The following is a 19,563-nucleotide window of genomic DNA, read 5'->3' as shown; positions in this document are numbered from 1 at the left end:
TAAGCCAAATTGTCAATGAATTTCCTAAGCATTTTGCCCACTTTTGCAGATTTAAGAATAATCAGTTTTACTAATGGTTCTTGAGAAATTTGAGACACTACTCCAATAAATGCCTGTTAACTAAAATAGCGTGTTAAATAAAATGCAAACCTACTTTGTCATATCTATGCACATTCGGTATTCTCTAAAGAATGATTTCTCATATTCTCTAACAACTTCAACCAAGCAATTGAAATTCAGTCTATGATAAATGTTTTACACTGAAGGCTCATTTCATTATACGGTAGTCAGTTGAAATGGGATTTCCGTAGAATGTATTTTTAGGATGTGCAAAGCCCAGGAAAATACTGAATACATTACATAATTTAAATATTTATTAAAGATTTTCTACATAAGGCAACATTTCTGTAAGATCACCCAGGAGTATCCTGATGAGGGTGGGGTAGGTCGTTGAAAGGAGGGGAGAGCTATTAAAGATAGAAGTCCTTGCTGTTTCAAAAGGGGTACACTCATTCACAAAGTTCATAAATTAATAACTGGGAAAAAAATCCTACCCGAATATCCTCTCATTATCCTTTAAACCACCCCCCTTCGCCCAAAACACAACAGAAACTTTCTCTATGCTTTAACTTCTTTATGAATGCTGTAGGCAGCACAAATCATCATATGATTCAAAGTTCCCCAGAGTGCACAGACCTTTGGGGAACAGGCATCAGAGAGCACTTTCACCCAGCAGAAAGTGGGTGTGTAGGACTAATCCTGAGGAATCTCTTGGCTCCTCAGCAGCTGTTCACATGACAACTTCTGCCTTGCCTGCCCTTCAATCTCAGCTCGATCTACAGTCCCCAGCTGTCTGCACTGTCCATAAGCCTTTACTTTATTTAACTTCCAACATGCCAAACACTTATTTCTGCCTCCCTTAATTTTTTTTTTTTTCAAAACATACTAAAACTCTAGGATTCCACCCCTTCCATGGAACAGGAGAGGAGCCTGCTTTGTTATGCATTCTGTTTATCTTCCCATATTTAAAAGCAGAGCTACTCCTAATGTTACTGTAGTCTTTAAAAAAATTACATAAATTTGTCTTATATGAAAAGGCCTTGATTATTTTAGTACTGTAATTCTCATTTGCATTCTCGACTTCCCTTTATGTTTCATGTGTCTTTCACAGTTTCAGAGGATTGAAATCCATATTTGTATCAGGGAGTTCATCTGCCCTTTAAGTCAGAGGTGGAGAAGTACTGCTGCCTAAAGCTGATAAGGGAGGAGACAAACTGTGTGTGAATAAAAAAAAAAAAATGGGGCCGAGAATGAGCAAAAAGCAACTGATGTTTCTGTCCATTTATAGTCTTGATATTGGTCTTAGTGGAAGCAGCTGGGTAAAGCGAGGGATCTGAAGCACAGAAGCAGATATGTAAAGGCTTTTAGATTGCCGTCCTTTTGTTGGTACAGCTTTCTTGTGCACAGAGTGAGATCACATGCCTACTACGGTTTCAATAGATAATCATCTATTAAAAAAATCAAATTATCCATGATTAGATGGCTCAAATGATTAAAAGTTACAGATAAACTGGGGAGGTTGAATAGCCTTGAGACAAAGTATTAAATTATTTTTTGTACATGTGAGTACTAAGAGCTGTCAGTGTAGGTTTGGAACTTCTACAATAAAGAATTGAAAACACCAATAACTATGACAGATATTTTATAAATAAGTACCCTTCTTGCTCTGCAAACTCTCAATAAAACTTCCATTCAACACTATCAACATCCAGTATATTATTAAACAGGTTAGGGTTAACTGCGATGATGTGTTTGCAGTTGGTTTGCATCTAATGTTGGCATGACTACCTATATATATATATATGTATACATATATATATACATATATATGTATATATATATGTATATATATACATGTATATATATATATATATATATATATAAAATGTTCCCTAAACATTTTTACTTGTATTGCTATCATCTGAGTTTAGATATAGAAATAGGTTATTATATACTCCTTCTTTCAAGAGATTAACTGTTAAAAAAAAATCAAGAGGTTTTGACCTTGTATGTTAATACTTAGTCTCATAGAAAGTTAAAAAAATTGGATGAATATTTTATAAGAATATAATTCCATAGTATGATAGAACCTTCATTTTACAGATGAAGAGAATGAGCCCCAGAGTAGTTATGTGACTTGTCCCAGTCACACAACAAATAAGTAATAGAATTAGGACTTTTCAGTGCCTCTTTTCACGCTTTTAGAGGTATTATCAAATATATTTTATCATATTTCATGGAGACCTCAAAATGCAAAATATATTGCATGGCTTTCCTTTTTTTTTAAGAACAGCATTGCTGAGGAGTGGGTGCATGCTTGTGGGAATGAGGAGGGAGAGCAGAAGAGGCAGGAAAGGGGTGTGGGGGGAGGAGTGACTTGATCCCATATCAGACTTTTGCTGAGACTGGATGTTACTGAGAATAACATAGGCTACCACCAGGGGGTGGGACCCAGGGCAAATCATAGAGAAACTGGTTTAAAATAAACATCCAAGACAGAACTGAAGGGGAAAAGACATTACTGAAGGCTCCTGATATCCAACAGCTACAATAAAGCATTGGGCCCAGGCAGACTTAGAACCACTCATACATTTATTTAATAAATGGGGAAATCGAGTCCCACCATCACTATATTTCTTGCCTAGGGTCACACAGTTATCAAGGGGCAGGTTGGGGATTTAACTTCTGGTCCTTTGATTACTCCTCCTTCAGTCTTTTCATTTCAGCCTCCCAGCCCCACAAGATTACTTTGTATTAAATCCCTCCAAAAGTTCCCTAATGGAATCATTCTCCTGAAATGTCAGTCTAGTACTTGGTTGAGTCCTATATAAAGAAACATTTCTTCTCTCCCACACTGCAGCCTATGACCTTCACAACAGAATGCTCCACTATGAACTAGCTGCTTTGATAAGAGAATGCAATCCTCCAAGGACTTGGAGCAGGTCCTTGTGAAGAAAGAAAACTATTGCCTCACTCTAAATCCAATCAAAACCTGAATGTGCTGGATAAAAAAATAAACCAAGGGCATCATTATTCCTTCTCTTTGTGCTCTGGTTGCCTTCCAATTGCATACTCGGTATTTCTGAAATAACTGAACCACCTCCATTAAATTAACTCTTCATCATTTCAATCAATGCATGTTTTCAGAATGAAAAGCAGAAATGATAAACTTTTAATCATCTAGAATTCCCTCAACTTTTATAAACAGCATTGAGTGAAGGGTCTCACAGAAAGGCAACATTCTTATTATTTTAAAGAATCAGTACCAAGTTTATTTTAGAATTTACTTTATAACTGCACAAAGGAGACAAAGCGGCACTTCTATTACTTGTTTTGCTTTCAAAGTCAGACATAGTCATTGGTTAGTTTTCTCTTTCTGCACTGAAACAAGAAATACTTGACTAGCTAACTTGACTAAGTTTTTATATATCTATATTCATCTTCATGGCATAGTAGACAGAATATTGAACTTGGAGTCAGGAAGACCTGGCTTCATATCCAGTCTCAGATATTTCCAAGCTGTTTGGCCCTGGGCAACTCATTCAGTCCTCCATTAATGTCAGTTTCCCTAGCTGTTAAATGGATTTAATAAATTACCTTATAATGTTGATCAAATGAAATAATCTGTGTACAATTCTTTGTAAATATTAAAACATAATATTCATGTTAGTGATTACTATTTCTCAATACTATAGTGTTTAGACTCACAGGGGTGGGGAACCTGGGGCATTAGGAACACATGTGACCCTCTAGGTCCTCAAATGTGGCCCTTTGACTGAATCCAAACTGCACAGAATAAATCCCCTTAAAAAAAGATTTGTTCTGTAAAACTTGGACTCAGTCAAAAGACTGTATCCAAGGATCTAGAGGGCCACACATAACTGCAAAGTCCTAGGTTCCCCACTCCTGGAGGAACACCTTTGGAATCAGGAAAAACTGTGCTCAAATCCAACCCCTGTCACATACTAGCTCTGTCACTTGGAGTACATGACAGAATTATCAATATTCTAGACAGCTCTGAAAGACTGTAAATTTCAAAGGACTTTCAGGACTGCATGGCCAGAGGAAGTTTCCACACTGGAAAGTCTTTTAAGAAATACCAAAGAAATCATGAGTCTAGTTAGAGGCCTTTGTCTACACATTTCAGTGTTTGTATTCACCTATCAAGATATCATGGATGAGATAAAGTTAAACAGTATCTTAATAAAAGTTATGATAAATCATCTTAATAAGCCAAAGAAATATTAAAGAAAGGTAGAGGGAAGGAGGTACTAGAAAATTACTTTGTGTTACTCCGTTGATAAGACAAAGAGGAGAGATTAAAAATAAAACAAAACACATGACTTTCCCAGAGAACAAAGATTTCATTATCTCTCTTATTAAACCTCAGCTGTGGATAAAACCTTCACAGTTTGTCAAACATATGGCCAGTGACTTAGAACACAGATTTTAAAGGTTTTAAAATAAGGCTTCAAGCCAGAAAGAGATGTCCTACTTCATATTTGCCTCTGCTTAATGAATGTGTACTTTAGTACGACTTAGATAATAGGGAACGATTAAACATGAGAGTCTATAAACCTCTTTCCCCACAAGAATACACTTTAATGAGTAGGTATGCTTTAGGTCAGCTAGGTGGTGCAGAGGATAGAATGCTGGCTGAAGTCAGGAAGACTCATCATCCTGAGTTCAAATCTGACCTCAGATACTGATTAGCTGTCTGATTCTGGGCAAGTCACTTAACCCTGTTTGCCTCAGTTTCTTCATCTGTAAAGTGAACTGGAGAAGGAAATGGCAAACAATTCCCAATATCTTTGCGAAAAAAAAGCACAAATATGGTCACAAAGAGTAGGACATGACAGAAGAACAGATTTACATACCATAAATATGCTGTTTTAATTCCATTTTGTTCTCCTAAAACTATCATGTTTCTCTCCCTTTCTTTTTTTCCATGTCTCTCTCTGTCTGTCTTTATGTATGTATGAGTGTGTGTGTATAAACATACATATTCATGGATGATATATATACACAATTTACAAAATCATATATGTAAAATAAACCTGAACTCTATATACATGTTAAAATTATTACACGTATGTAGGTAAATAGAATCTATGGTACATGATGAGAGTGACCATCATCTTGCATTCAAAGCTTGTCAGATTATAAATTTAGGAAAATAAATTACAAAAGCACGCTATACAGCAGATTAAATTGGATGTGAATTTTACTGACAGTAAGTAGCCTGCCTATAACTTCCAAAATATAATGTTGAAAAACTATGACTCTGTATTCTATCTCTCATCCTGTATTCAAAAGATGATCAACATTGAGATTCAAGGCAGTAATACTTTTTTATAGAAAATAACCTTTTATAAATATCCTTTTTTTATTTATTCTATGAATCTCCAATATTATTATCACCATTAAATAGTGCATCCACTAAGGCACTGAACTGTGAGATAAAATGTTAAGACACCTTTCTTGCTTTTCCTAGTGAACACAGTCTTTAAAATTTAAATAGAGTATTGATACTAGTCTTCACAGGAGTAAGAACAAGATAATATTTATAGCCACATTAAGGAGCCTTGGACTTGGAGTTAAAAGACCTGAGTTCAAATCCTCCCTCTGCCAAATACAGTGTGTCTTTAAGCAAGTCACATAATTTCTCCAGGTCCAGTTTCCTCATCCATAATATGATAGAATTGGATTATATAACCTTTAAAGCCCCTTCCTGCTCTAAATCACTTTATCACAGTCTTAGATTTAGTAGGGACCATTCAACCAAATTTGTACCTACCAAGGTTTTTCATACAACATACCTAAAAAGTGGTCATTCATAACATATCTGAAGAATTCTAATGAGGGAGAACTTCTTACCTCTAACCAGAGCTCATTCTACTTTTGGATAGTCTAAATGTTAGGATTTTTTTTCTTTTTCTTTTATATTCTAATAACTATGTATTCACATTTCACAATTTTATCGATCTTATCAGAGATTATAAGTTGCCACAAATGATTATACATGCCTATAAGCTATATCTTACTTTTGACAAACATTTATAAATTAATTTATTTTCATTTTTCCTCTAACTACTCTTTTAATTTAAGATCATCTCTTACAGAGAATTGATATGTTATCAAAGATTAAGTATCATGATGTATGTAATATATGCAAACATATACATTATTTAAAATTAATTTAACTCAGAGAATTTTTTTAATGGGAATGCAACCCTGGTGATTTCCAACACTACATAGAATAATAAAAGGAAGTAATGAAGTGTATACATTCCAAAACCAGGAGCTACCAATATAAAATCATTAATTCCTTCGCGCAAAGTTTTCTCAGCAACATTTTTCTTCTTTTCCTGAAACTGATGAACAGTTATTGAAATTACTGGGTTATTTCCCCTCTCCTAAATACAGTTTCAGTCCTTGAATCTATTTGAGAGTGGCGATAATCTTAGATCTATAAGAGTTAAGAAACAAGTAAAACAACCACACACATCTCTTAGGTAATCAAGTCAACCCATCTCTTTGGAACAGATTGTCCTCACAATACATCATTTTTATTTGCTTATTGCAATAAAAATTTAAAATACCTAGGGAGCCATGATCTGCTTCAAAATAAAGATGCTAAAGAGTTGGTCTTGGAATAGTGGCAAACCAAAAGTATCTGAGTGAAAACAGCTTAGTCATCACAGATATAAAAGATGAACAGTATTTTAAGCTAACTTTACTACTAAGCATAGTTAAAATTCCCAAAAGTTTTAAGATATTTCCTCAGTTCAGAAGGCATTCTTTCATACTCTAGGACAATTCATACATGAGTACTACCTAGAACTGAAAATAGAAGACAGCCTCTTAAAATGAAGAATAATAAGATATCCTGGAATATAAGAGAAAGAAGGCTGGATAAATCTTTCCATTCTGTCCTAATCTATCTCAACTCACTATACTTATTAAAACATACATAGTTTTATCCCAGACCCTTCCCTCTCCCTTTTGAAAGGTAGTTTATTAGTTCTTACATTAGCTGGGAATATTACAGATAACTGTCACACATAAAAAACACTAACACATTTACATATATGTATATACCAATAAACATAGACAACCATGGAATTTAACTTATGGGAGCAAAACTTCTGATATAAATATTAATACCTTACTACTTCTACTTTTAACACAAAAGTATTTAAGATCATTCTGAATACTGGTAATTATTGTCCAGTAAGACTGGAAAAAAAGTTTTCCTAATTCAGTATATTTACCTATAAGTAACTACTTGTATATTCATTATTGTACACAATACATGAGCATTTATATTACCTATTTTATTTTCTTAAGCTGAAATTCTTATAATATTTGACATTTAAAGTTATATGAGAAACACAAAAATCATAAAACTATTTTAGTCTATACTTACAACAGTCTTCTGCTTCTTCATACCAAATCATTTGGACAAAAATAAAATATCAAGGCAACAGGGAATATCTTAATGAAAATGTCCTCAGCTTTATTACTCCAGTAGGTTTTTTAGAGTTAGGCGAGTCAGTAAAAATGAGAAGCCAAAGTAACCTTCCAAAAAAAAAAAATAAATAAAGCCCTCTCTGTTTTCTTTGAAGTTTATCTCTAAAGTTCACTGCTTCTAAGGTCTGAATCTTGTAAGGGGAGAATGAGTGAGCCTAACTCCCAAAGAGTCAGTCGATGTAGTAACTGATGCCAGGATTCCATAGAGGTCCCTAGATGTTTCAAATTCCAGGACCTGCGCAGAAGCAGGCAGCTGGGCTTCCCTCAAAACAAGTTGGTTTCCCATAATAGGACTGCCCATGAACTCTACATATAAGGCTGTGCTTCCAGGATGGCATGTACTGTATAACAAATTCAAAAGATGACCAACAGCTTCCTGATTAGCAATGAAGCTAAAATAGTAAAGTAGCTAGAGTACTGCTCTCTGTGCCTCTTAAATACACAAAGACTGTCGTGAAAAGTCCTAACAATAATTTCTAAGTATCTTCCCAAAATTCATAGAATTTTCTCATTCTTATCAATGCCAAATTTTCAAAAGCTTCTTCTCTTTTTCAATTCAAATGCACTTGCAGTTTTTTTTTCTTTTTTCTGACTGACATGCAAATGCATGCCTGGAATGATTTGTGCATGAATTATGTATCCAGAAACTACAAATATTAATTTACTTCCCTTGGGATCCAATCAAAAATCATAAATTGATGATGCAAACAATTCAGAGTTGAGTCTAAGTAGGAGAAAGTTGCAGTAGAGAGCTGTAGTGAAAATATGTCTCCCAGGGAGCGTTATTCATTTAAATGAAAGAATATAAACTTTTTTGGGGAAACCCATTAAAGTTTCAGGTTAAACTAAAACTTCTTTCCTAATCATGTACTCTTTCTTAAATTTATTCACTGACAACAAGAAAAAATGCCATTCTGTTTGACATTCAAATAAACAGGTTGAGCACAAGGGAAAAATATTTCAGTGTAGAACTGGAATAATTGTGCTTTGATTTACACAATAGATGTTGCCAGCAAATCATAGAAGGTTAGAGTTGAAGGGGTCTTTCGAGAAGATTTAGTAAAGTATCCTCATTTTACAAATAAGGAAATTGAAGCTCATGGAGGGTAATGGTGTGTTGAATATCATGTCCTTAACAGTGGATTGGGTCCTGAATCTGAAGACGTCTGCCTTCCACTCCCATATTCTGTTCACCAAATTGATAACCAAGTATTAACTTTGTGGGGCAGCTAGTTGGTGCAATAGATAGAACACTGGTCCAGGAGTCGGGAAGACTCAACTCCCTGATTTTAAATCTGGTCTCAGGTTCACCAGCTGTATGACCCTGAACAAGTCACTTAACTCTATCCCAGTTTCCTCATCTGTAAAATGAGTTGAAGAAGGAAATGGTAAACCACTCCAGTATCTTTGCCAAGAAAACTCATAAATGGGGTCACAAAGAATCAGACAACTGAAATTACTGAAAAATAACAAAATTAACTCTGTGTGGGGGGGAAAGGGGTTGTATTGGTGGATGGGGGTGATAGGAGAGATAAATAGACTAGTTTTTAATGCAATAAGGTAACCCAGTATTAAAAATCCTGTGGTGTCCCCTTACCCTTTAGGAGTAAAATTCATTTGAAATGCCTATTAATACAATTTAAGTCTGGGAGGACTTTTAAGGAGGGATTAAAATCTGAGCTGGTGGTAGAAGTATGTACATTGCTGAAATCAAGGACACTATCCACATCTCAAAATTTGTAAGATCAGAATCTCAATGTTGTTTCTTTGGTACTTACTTCCTAGTAATTTTACATAAATTTACTTGGAAAAGGCAAGGAAAACTGTCCCAGTGCAAAAATAATAATGAAAACAATTTTGATCTATGGTAATGACTTGTAGATTATACCTTCAAGAAACAGTGAATCAAATAAAAATTCTATTATTAAAATGTAAAGACACTCTTTATTAAGAATACTTGGCATACATCAGCTTGAAGGGTGTATGTGTGTGTGTGTGTGTGTGTGTGTGTGTATGTGTGTGTGTGTGTGAAGACTGATTAGACCATCCTAAAAAGCAAATTGAAGGGGGAAAAAAGACTTAAAAGGACACATCAAATGTCAAAATTGCTTAGAAGATGTTTTAATGTCATGTGTTAAGGGGTTGTGTTGTCCACACATTGCAACTCCTGTGTGTGTCTGGGACTAGTAACTGATGATTACCAACAACTGGGAGAAAGAAAAATACTACTTATAAACAAGGTTCCCAAAGATTCATTGAGCAATTTTAAGCTTAAAAAAAAAGATTTCAAAGCTTACTTAGACTTTTGGGACATCCCTGAATGAGGGATATTCAATAAGAGGGAGGAAAATCTGTATTACTAAGAAAAAAAGCATCAGATGATTTACAATATTAAATGAGTAGTTTAGAAAGAGGAAAAAAAGATGTGATTGAACAAAATTGTGACTAAAGGAGAAAGGTTTTTTAACCACTAATTATGTCTTTTTTTATTACGTACCTTCACAGAATAATCACTAATTAATTTGTCAAACACTTTATAGAAGAGAAAATGAAATATGAATTGTTATAATTTAAAATGCACATGCTTTACTGTTGCTAATAAGTATTCTTACAATAGATGTAATACTTCCATTTCACACTAAATGGACTGGCTGTGCCTACCGTTAGGTAGGTATGGGTTGGCAGTGAGGAGAAAGGAAAAGTCTGAGCAACATTATATATTCTACCTCTAAGATTCTAAAGGGCACTAAACAAGATCTCTGTCCCAGAGAATATGTGTTCCAGGCCTATGGATCAATATATCAAACAGAAAATAGGTCCCTGCATTCAGCCCTCTAAATATATCGAAGAAACACTAAAAGGTCCTCTGAGACCTGACATAAACTGTATGTCCACATACAAGTGGCTCTCGATGTGCCAATAACTTCAGATTTAAAAGACTTGAACTCCATATTTATTTAACATAGACTAATGTTGCATATTGTGATTCTCTGGCCTTCATCCTTGGTTAGTATTTATTCAGTCCATCAATAAGAATTTATGAAATGCTCACTATATGTTATGTGCCAGTGATATAAAGAAAAAGTTCAGATAGTTCTTGTCCTCAGGACACTTACATTCCTCCTCAATTTCCCTTGGGATCTTTTTGGTACTAACATCCCTAATGTAAAAACTTGATATGTTAGATGCTAAGTGAAAGGAGTAGAACCAGGAGAAATTTGTACACAGCAACAACCACAGTGTGAGAGGAATTTTTCTGGTAGACTTAGCCCTTCACAGCTACGCAAGAACCTAAAAAATTCCCAATGGACTCTTGAGGCAAAATGCCTGCCACACCCTGAGGAAGAACTATAGAATTGGATTGCAGAATGAAGCAGACTATTTTCTCTTGTGTTATGTTTTGTTTTGTTTTTTTTCATGGTTTCTCCCATTCATTTTAATTCTTCTATGCAACTTGACTAAGGAGAAAATATATTTAATAGGAATGTATGTGTAGAACCTATATAACTGTATGTCATCTCAGGGAGGGAGTGGGAAGGGAGGGGGGAAAGTGGAGTTGGGAGGGGGAAAAATCTAAGATATATTGAAGTGATTATAGAATACTGAAAACAAAATAATTTAATAATAAAAAACTTAAAAGTCAATAAAACATAATATTTTGAGAGAAAAAATAAAATAAAACTTGATATGTTAAAAAAAAAAAAACAACTTAAATCAGACCAAGAAGACTAGAGCTATATAGCAATCTCCTTTTGCCCTGAGAACCACAAACAGAGCAGGCCGGGGTTATAAGGAAGGTATTTGTTTTTTGTTTTGATTTTTTTAAGCTACCAAGGTTAAATGACTTGCCCCTGGCCACAAAGCTAGTAATTATCTGAGGTCACATTTGAACTCAGGTCCTCCTGATTCGAGGTCTAGTGCTGTATCCACTGTGCCACCAAGCTTTTCCAGGAACAAGATTGTTTTGTAAAAATATTTTCTAAAAATTCTTCCAAAATGCTACTATTAACTCATTAACAAATATCATATACATATCATCCTATTGTCCCTTGCTTCTTTGATGAGCTTACAAATTCATCAAGAAAATAAGTAAAATGAAATGAGATGTAGGACTGCCTGGGAAGAGAAATAGAAGAACTGGTGACATTTACCTGCGTCCTACCATTGGAAGAGATATTCCAAGTTCCAAATGGCACATGAAAAAACTAATGGCTATTAAATTACATTGTCATTAAGCGCTAAATTGGGTGGAACAAACCATAAGTTTTGAAGAAACTCAGATAAGGGGTTCATTCATTCAACAGATATGTAATATGAATTTTCTACTTCTAGAAAGGAACTAAAAGAGACACTGAGAGAGTCACAAAGATAAATAAGACTTCATAGAAACACTGAATGTCAGAATTGGAGAGAACTCCTAGGGTTTCAAGTCTAGCTCAAAGCAGAAGAATACACAGGTCATTTAGCCACACTTGGTTAAAGGGCTCAATTGAGAGGCAACCTATTACCTCTCAAAGATGCCTGTTCTCCTTTGGGATAGAATGAGACCTTTGGTGTGAATGACCATGTGCAGCACATTGAGACAAGGAATACTATAATCTGATCTGGAAGATAAAACATGTGAACAACTAAATCTAATAGAAAGAAAATGAATTAAGTGAGATATAAAGTTCTGTAGGAGTTCAAAGGACTAAGAGAGCAACTCATATCAATATGGCTTGAAGAAGTTTTCTATGATGGGCTTGGAATAATCTTTATTGGATTGACAGGATTTATGCAAGGAATGTATGAGAGTGGAGACATTACAACAGCTAAGAGATGGAATAGGTTAAGAAGAAAATAACAGGATCTAAGGCAAAGACATAGACTCTGGAGAACAATGAGAAACTATGTGAAAAAACCTACTAATTTAAAATCCTGAAGACCTGAGTTTGAATTCTAGTTCTCTCATTGATATGCTGAATAACCTTGGCCAAATCATTCCTCATGGAATGTAAGGTCACAGAGGGTGGGAAATATTTGATGTTTTTCTTGGTTCTCCTAAGACTTAGCACAGTGTCCAGTACTAGTAGGCTCATAATAAAAATAATAATAGTTGGCATTTATATAGGACCTACCATGTGCCAGACACTCTGCCATGTCTGCCATGTCAATACAAATTTTATTTCATTTGATCCTTACAATAACCTTGGGAGGGAGGTGATAGTATTATTACCATCTTACAATTGAGGAAATTGAGGCTGGAAGAGATTAAGTGATTTGACCAGGGTCACACATCTCAATTATTTGAGGCTGCACTTGAACTCAGGACTTCTAGACTCCACTATTCTACCTAACTGCCTCTAATGAATGTGTGCTAATTAACTGATTCATTTCAATTTTGGGATCTCAGTTTCTTTATTTGTAAAAATGAGTGTGTTGTACTAGGTATTCAGTAAGGTCTCTTCCACCTATAACATTTTCTCTTTCTGTGCCATAGCTGTTGGTTATACTAGGGAGGATTGGGTTGGATGATGAAGATGAGCATAAAGTTGAGGTTGATAAATAATAGTGCAGTAATAGGATGATATATTTTGATTTAATCAGTAGAAAAAAGTCATCTATTGTAGGTTCTTGAACAGAGAAATATAAAGGCAAAATTCAATTAAATACATTTTATTAAATGCAATATAATTCCCTAGGTATTGAGAAAAAGATTGAAAAGGAAAGAGTCACTGCCCTTAAGAGCGTAAATTCTACTGAGTAGGGGTGAGAAGTAGGCAATATGTACCTGACTGAACAAATATTAGGTTGAGCCAAGGTAAGGAAAGGCATCTTCTAGGATGTGCCAACTTTGTTGAGCATTGATAGATGCCGTCATTCTAAGAAGTAAAGGACAAAGTGAATTCTAGGAATGTGGGCAGCCTGTTCAAAGGAAAAGAGAAGAGACATGCCAAATCCACCTTATGAAATGCCAAATTTAGGAAACAGCTAAGTCCTCCAGTTTGGCAGGAATATAGAATGAATGGAGTACAGTTATTATGAAAAACATCCGGGTAGAGAAATGGGATTATGACTCCTCAGCTAAGTCAATTTCCCAGAAGGAACTTTTCTAACTTAGAGACAAAAGGGAAGCCACTGAAGAATGTCAAGCAAAAGACAGGGTCTGACAGGGTCTGATCTATAGAAGAGGATTATATTAATCTGGCAGCTTTGTGAAGGATGGATTGGAGACGGAAATCTAGTAAGTAGGTATACTAATAAGAAAACTACTTAGTAGTATGGGCAAGAAATAATGAGTCTAAGCAAGAGAAGGCAGAGAGAGATTATAGAAATATGGTGGAAGGAGAATCAGCAAAAACAGAGCAAATGATTACTATGGGCATGATGGAGAATGAGGAGTCAAAGATGACCCCAAGTTTACAAATTTGGGTGACTGGATATCTGGTGGTATCCTTGACAGTAATAGAGAAGCTGGGAATAAGAACGTGTACTTGGGAAAAGATATAAAACCACATATACACACACACACACATACACACACATACACACATGAATTTCATATATATATATATTTATATATATACATTCATATATGTGTGTACATATATATGTATGTGTATGTGCATGGTGTGTGTATGTGTATATATATATATACATCTGACTGGATATTTCATAGTCATTTCAATTTTGAAATGCCCATGAAATATCCAGGTAGAGAAATCTAGTAGGGACTTGCTGATACGTGATCAAAGCTCAAGAGAGAGATGAGGCCTGGATACACAAAAGTGTGGTTAATTTATACAGAAATGATAATTGATCCTATGAGAGATTTTCAGAACATAGATAAATATCTGCATGGGGGGGTACTATAGAGATAAAATTAATAAGGGAAAATCAAGGATGACTCAAAAATTATGGATTTTACTGATTGAAATGTTGGAGGTGCCTATAAGAGAAAACAACAAAATTTAGAGGAAAGATGAATTTAAGAGGGAATATCTGAGTTCCATTTGGTGTATGTTGAGTTTGAGAAGCCAAAGGATGTCTAAGAGAAGGTGTCCAGCAGGAAGTTAGCATTGGGGATCTGGATGTTTGGTCTGGGTGTTTAGATTTGGGAGTCATTCCAGTTGGTAAATAATGCCAATTCAATGGAAGGAAAGCTGATGAAATCAGCAGAAGAATGAATATAAAGAAAGGAGTTCTAGACTAGAGATTTTTGTGGCAAGGTTCTAACACTTTTGGGTTGGAGAGTATTTCACAAAACAGTCACTGAAACTATTCTCAGACTTGTAAAAATTCAAGTGTAAAATGATAAAAAAAAAAAAACCCTAGATTAAGTTGGTGATTGTAGTAACTCTAAATAATACACACTAGAAAGTAGCACATTTTGGGAGAACAGGATATGATGACAGAGACAGGCACAAATGATGTTTGTCACCTCTTTGTTTCTTCTCTTTCACATTCTATTTTTTTCTTCTGTTCAAGAACTTAGGAACATTTTGTTGTCATTGTTTGAAAACTTTTTGTTCAAAGCCTTGGTCCCTTCAGCATTATACAAGGCTACAAAAACCTTTCAGTAGATAAATCATAGGAAAATGCATCAAATACAATTACACATGTAGTTTGTGTGTAGCCAGCATGGACTCATTGACCCCCTCCTCCCTCCTCTTAAACTGAATGGTGTCTCCTGAGGCAACGCATGCCAAAAGAATTGGAGAAACCAGAACTGCCCCCTTCTACTCTCTTTACCTGGCCAAAAAACAAAAACCACCAAAAAAAGCCAAAAACCAAACCAAAACACAAAAATATCGCTAAAAGCCTATGGTGGTTTTTGAAGAATTCTACATAATTGCTTAAAGAGAAATTCTTTAGTATTTAATAGAGATAGGGAAAAACTGGCATGCTTTATTGACTTCTCAACCAGAAGAAAATATATCTTTAGCTGTGTATATCATATGAAGGAATCCCATATGCCAGAATTAGAAAGGACCTGAGTTTTCAAGTCATTTTCTCCTTCAAACCAACGTATCCAATCAGCAGCTGATCATCTCCATTCTCCTTTGACAAAATAACTTTCATCTTTTAACTTGTTTTCCCACTTTTGTTTCCCAGCAGCTGCTAGTTCCTTCCTCTCTACCCCACTCCCAAACTAGGATTACACCCTAGTTCTGACTCTCACAATTACTCATGTGAAGAGTACTGCAATAGCTAGCCTTTTTTTTTTTAACTCACAAGTATTTATTTTCTCTCCCTCCCAGAATTGAATACGTGTGCATAATAAAACAGAACATATTTCCTTGTTGTCCCTATCTAAAAATGCATGTTTTATTCTATGTATTTAGATCCTTTTTCAGGTGGTGGATTACATTGGTCATCAGGTCTTAGAGTTCAAAATGGTTCATTTTTACAGTGTTGTAGCTATTGTGTAAATCTTCCTCCTGGTTGTGCTCACTCCATCCTGCATTATGTCATATAATTCATTTGCAGTTTTGTTTTCTGAATTCATTTTTCCCTCATTTCCTACAGCACTAAAGTATTCTATTAGACTCACTTACCATAAGTTGTTCAGCTGGGCCTCAGATGATAGCAATCTTATTGGTTTATAACTTATTGCCACCTCAGAAGACTCTCTCTCTCTCTTTCTCTCTCTCCTTCTGTATCTATATGCGTGTGTATTATATACATACACATACATATACACACATATGCATGTGTGTATATGTGTGTCTTTGCATATAGATATATACATATACACATACAAATATATATACATATATAAGATCTTTTCCTCTTTCTTTGATCTTTTTGAGGATAAAGGTCTACTTTCTCTGGATTATATACAATTTATTATAACAGTTAAGCGACATTCTAGTTCCTAATGGCTTTCTAAAATGGCTATTACAGTTCAGTTGCTCAGTGTCTCTTTTTCCAGAAGACCCTTTAACATTCGTAATTTTCCCTTTTTGTAAACTTTGTCAATATGATAGGTATGAGGCAGAAGTTCAGTTACTTCAATTTCCATTTCTCAAACTATTTTGGATTTGAAGCATTTCCTCTCCAATGCAGTTATAGTTAGTTTGAATTTCTTCTCCTGAGAACTGCATTTGGCCATTTATCAATTTGGGGAATGGTTCTTAATCTCATAAATTTGAATCAGTTTCCTGTGTATCTTGGAAATGAGACCTTTATCAGAGAAACTTGCTATAAAATAATAATAACCTCTTGATCAAATTTCCCTGCCTCAGATTTCTCTTCTCTCTGATCTATCTTTCATATGGATGTCAAATTTATTTTCCTGAAGTACAGGTGTGACCATTTCATTTCCATATTCAGTAAACTCCAATGTTTCCTCTTGCTTCTATGGACAAATACAAAGTTCTCTGTTTGTCCTTTAAAGGTCTTCAGAAATTGGCTCCAAGCTATTGTTCTAGACTTACTACGTATTTCATGCATTCTCTAGTCCAGCCAAATTGAATTTATTATTTTTTTTCACACATACCACTCCATCTCCTATCTCCATGTCTTTGCATGCCCCAATTGTTTAGAATACATAGTTTATTTCTTCATAGCTCAGATCAAGAGACACTTTGTAAATGGGGTCTTTTCAGATCCCACCAGCTGCTGGTTCCTTCCTCCGTACTTCACTCCCAAATTACCTTCAATTTACTTCTAAGTGTAATAGGACCAACATTTTCCAAAATAGATGCCCTGACTTCCTTACTTCTACATACTATCTGATAGGCTTTAGTTTACCTGAGGCAGCTTTCTGACTTGGGTGTATAACAGGTCCCGGGTATTGTGTAGCCTGGTTTTCTCAGTCTTGGGGAATACAGCAGCCCACTCAGGTTGCCATATTTTTATGACATACTAACCAAGCAAATTTCCAGATACAGACATGAGGGGTCAAGTGCCACTGTATTCATGTTTCATTTCCTTGCTGTGTTTGAAGAAAGCAAAAGTTCCTTGTTCAATGACTCTAGAGTGCCTCCTTTCATCCCAGCATCAAACCTGAACTAAGAAGGTGTGAGGATTGGAGAGGCAACACTAAGGATTTTGGATTTATAACTGACAGTGATCCTGGAAGTCAGTAAGTGAAACCTGCTTATTTTACAGATATGGAAACTGAAGCCTAAAGAGGTTAAGTTACTTGCCTGGCAAAGCTGGACTTCAAACCTTGCTCTTCTTACCTCAAATTCAATAGTCTTTCCAGTGTACCAATTATTTTCCTATAGATGAATTTTGGGTTTAATTTTTGGTTTCAATTTTCTTTGATCTTTAAAAGCATTTAATTACGTTTTTGCTTATATTAGAAAATGTATCAGGGTATAGTTTTCCCAGACTTAAGCCCAAGATCAAGTTAGTCCATTGTATCATAAGAGTTTCTGATACAAGGGTTAACATGAGGTGTGTATGTGTGTGGGGAACTTGGCAAAGGGAGTGGGGAAGGGAAAAGAAAGATCCCAGATTTGTAAATGTGACATCTATAGTCAGATCACAGATTGAGAGGGGCAACAAACCTTATGGGTAAATTAGACCAACCCTTCATTTTATAAATTAAAAAAAAAAAAAGCGAGGCCCATAGAGGTTAAATGACTGATGCTGGCACAGAGTAGATATTTACTAAGTGAGTATTAACTAATTGTCAATAGTCACATAAATAGGGGATGGTATAATGGGGATTCACACCCAAGCTGGTTGACTCAAAATCCAACATTCTTTCTGCAAGAGACAAAGAAGTAGTTCTCAAAGCATGGTCTTTGAAAACACAATCCTTTGTTGAGGGGTTATTTGTAACCCTTTCAAAAGTCTTCAAGGTCAAAACTATTTTCATAATAATACTATAACATTTTTTGACTATTAAAACGCTGGTCTCTTTTCCAACTCCAAACCAGTGTGAGGCCAGACTTTCTTTGTAGACTTCAGCAAAAATAGCATATTGTAGCCAGTTAAATACAGAAACAGATATAGGAATTCAGCTTTCTTCTAGTAAGTCATATATTACAGAGATTTTCAAAAATATGAAAAAAATGACAATTTTCTCACTGTTTTTGTTTTGGAAAATATAGTTCTATTTAATAACAATGATTTATATTAACATGGGTTATTGCTATTTTATATGAGTTATTAAATATACTTTATTTTAAATTTCTAACATGGTAAATATTGATAGAGAAAACCTACATAAACAAAAGCCCTTGTGGTACTGAATAATTTTTAAGAATGTAAAGGGTTCCTGAGACCAAAAAAGTTTAAGAAACACTGTTTCAAAGGAATCAGTCTCAACATTATTTATTGCATTATCTGTTTTATATTTAAATGTGTACATATATACGTATATGTGTATATGTATACACACATATGTTTCTTACAATATCTTGAATCATCTTTTAATTGTAAAGTTATATAAAGTGTCAGGACTCTCATGTAGATCCGAAAATGAGGAGAGATTATTGGAAGGGGAATTACAAAGAGAGATATTCTAATTATTTTAGTGAGAGAGGTGGTAATCATACATAAAATATCATTTAATAAATACCAGTGGCAATCTCCTCAATAGAAAGAGGGATAGAGTGCAGAGGAAAAGATATGACCTAAAAGACAGTAGTTGTTTTTTTGCTTTTTTTTTTTTCTGGAAAATAAAATTGCCTGTTGTCATCAAACAGATCTTTACTTTAGAACTTTGCCTCTTGTTCATTTATATCAGTCTAGAACTTTTCCGTGCAGGGAGGAAAGGTAAGATTGACCAATTGACTCAGGGAAATGTTTTGTAAGGACACATTAAAACACATATTTCCAAGAAACAATATGTCTGGTATTTTAAAAACAACTTTGAAAAACCTATATAGCTCATTGTCCATATAGGCCTTAATCCTCAATATGGCATGATAAAATCCTTCATGATCACAATATGAATTTAACATAGGCAATTTAAACATGAATGTCTAATTAATCAGAGATTTGGCTTGTGTATTCGTTCCCAGCTTCCCA

General features: G+C 34.8%; 1 protein-coding gene across 9 annotated transcripts in view; it reads right to left on the bottom strand.

Annotated features, from left to right (window-relative positions):
• DMD (dystrophin) overlaps nt 1-19,563 on the bottom strand; it is a 2,329,373-nt gene that overhangs the window by 2,191,104 nt on the left and 118,706 nt on the right. For 7 of the 9 annotated variants that reach the window (XR_011968542.1, XM_072616878.1, XM_072616875.1 and 4 more), the window contains exon 1: nt 7,490-7,612. The exons of 1 other annotated variant lie outside the window; for it this stretch is intronic. Coding sequence is in view for 7 of the 8 variants with exons in the window: in XM_072616878.1 (XP_072472979.1) it covers nt 7,490-7,520 (31 nt within the window). In the remaining variant the exon portion in view is untranslated. Of the gene's footprint in view, nt 1-7,489; nt 7,835-19,563 lie in introns of those variants that run through there. One more of the 9 variants, XM_072616880.1, reaches the window with a different exon arrangement.

This window comes from Notamacropus eugenii, chromosome 5 (assembly GCF_028372415.1).
Source record: "Notamacropus eugenii isolate mMacEug1 chromosome 5, mMacEug1.pri_v2, whole genome shotgun sequence".
NCBI classification, from domain to species: domain Eukaryota; kingdom Metazoa; phylum Chordata; class Mammalia; order Diprotodontia; family Macropodidae; genus Notamacropus; species Notamacropus eugenii.
The sequence above is the reverse complement of the archived record's forward strand: the minus strand, read 5'-3'. Positions and strand labels throughout refer to the sequence as shown.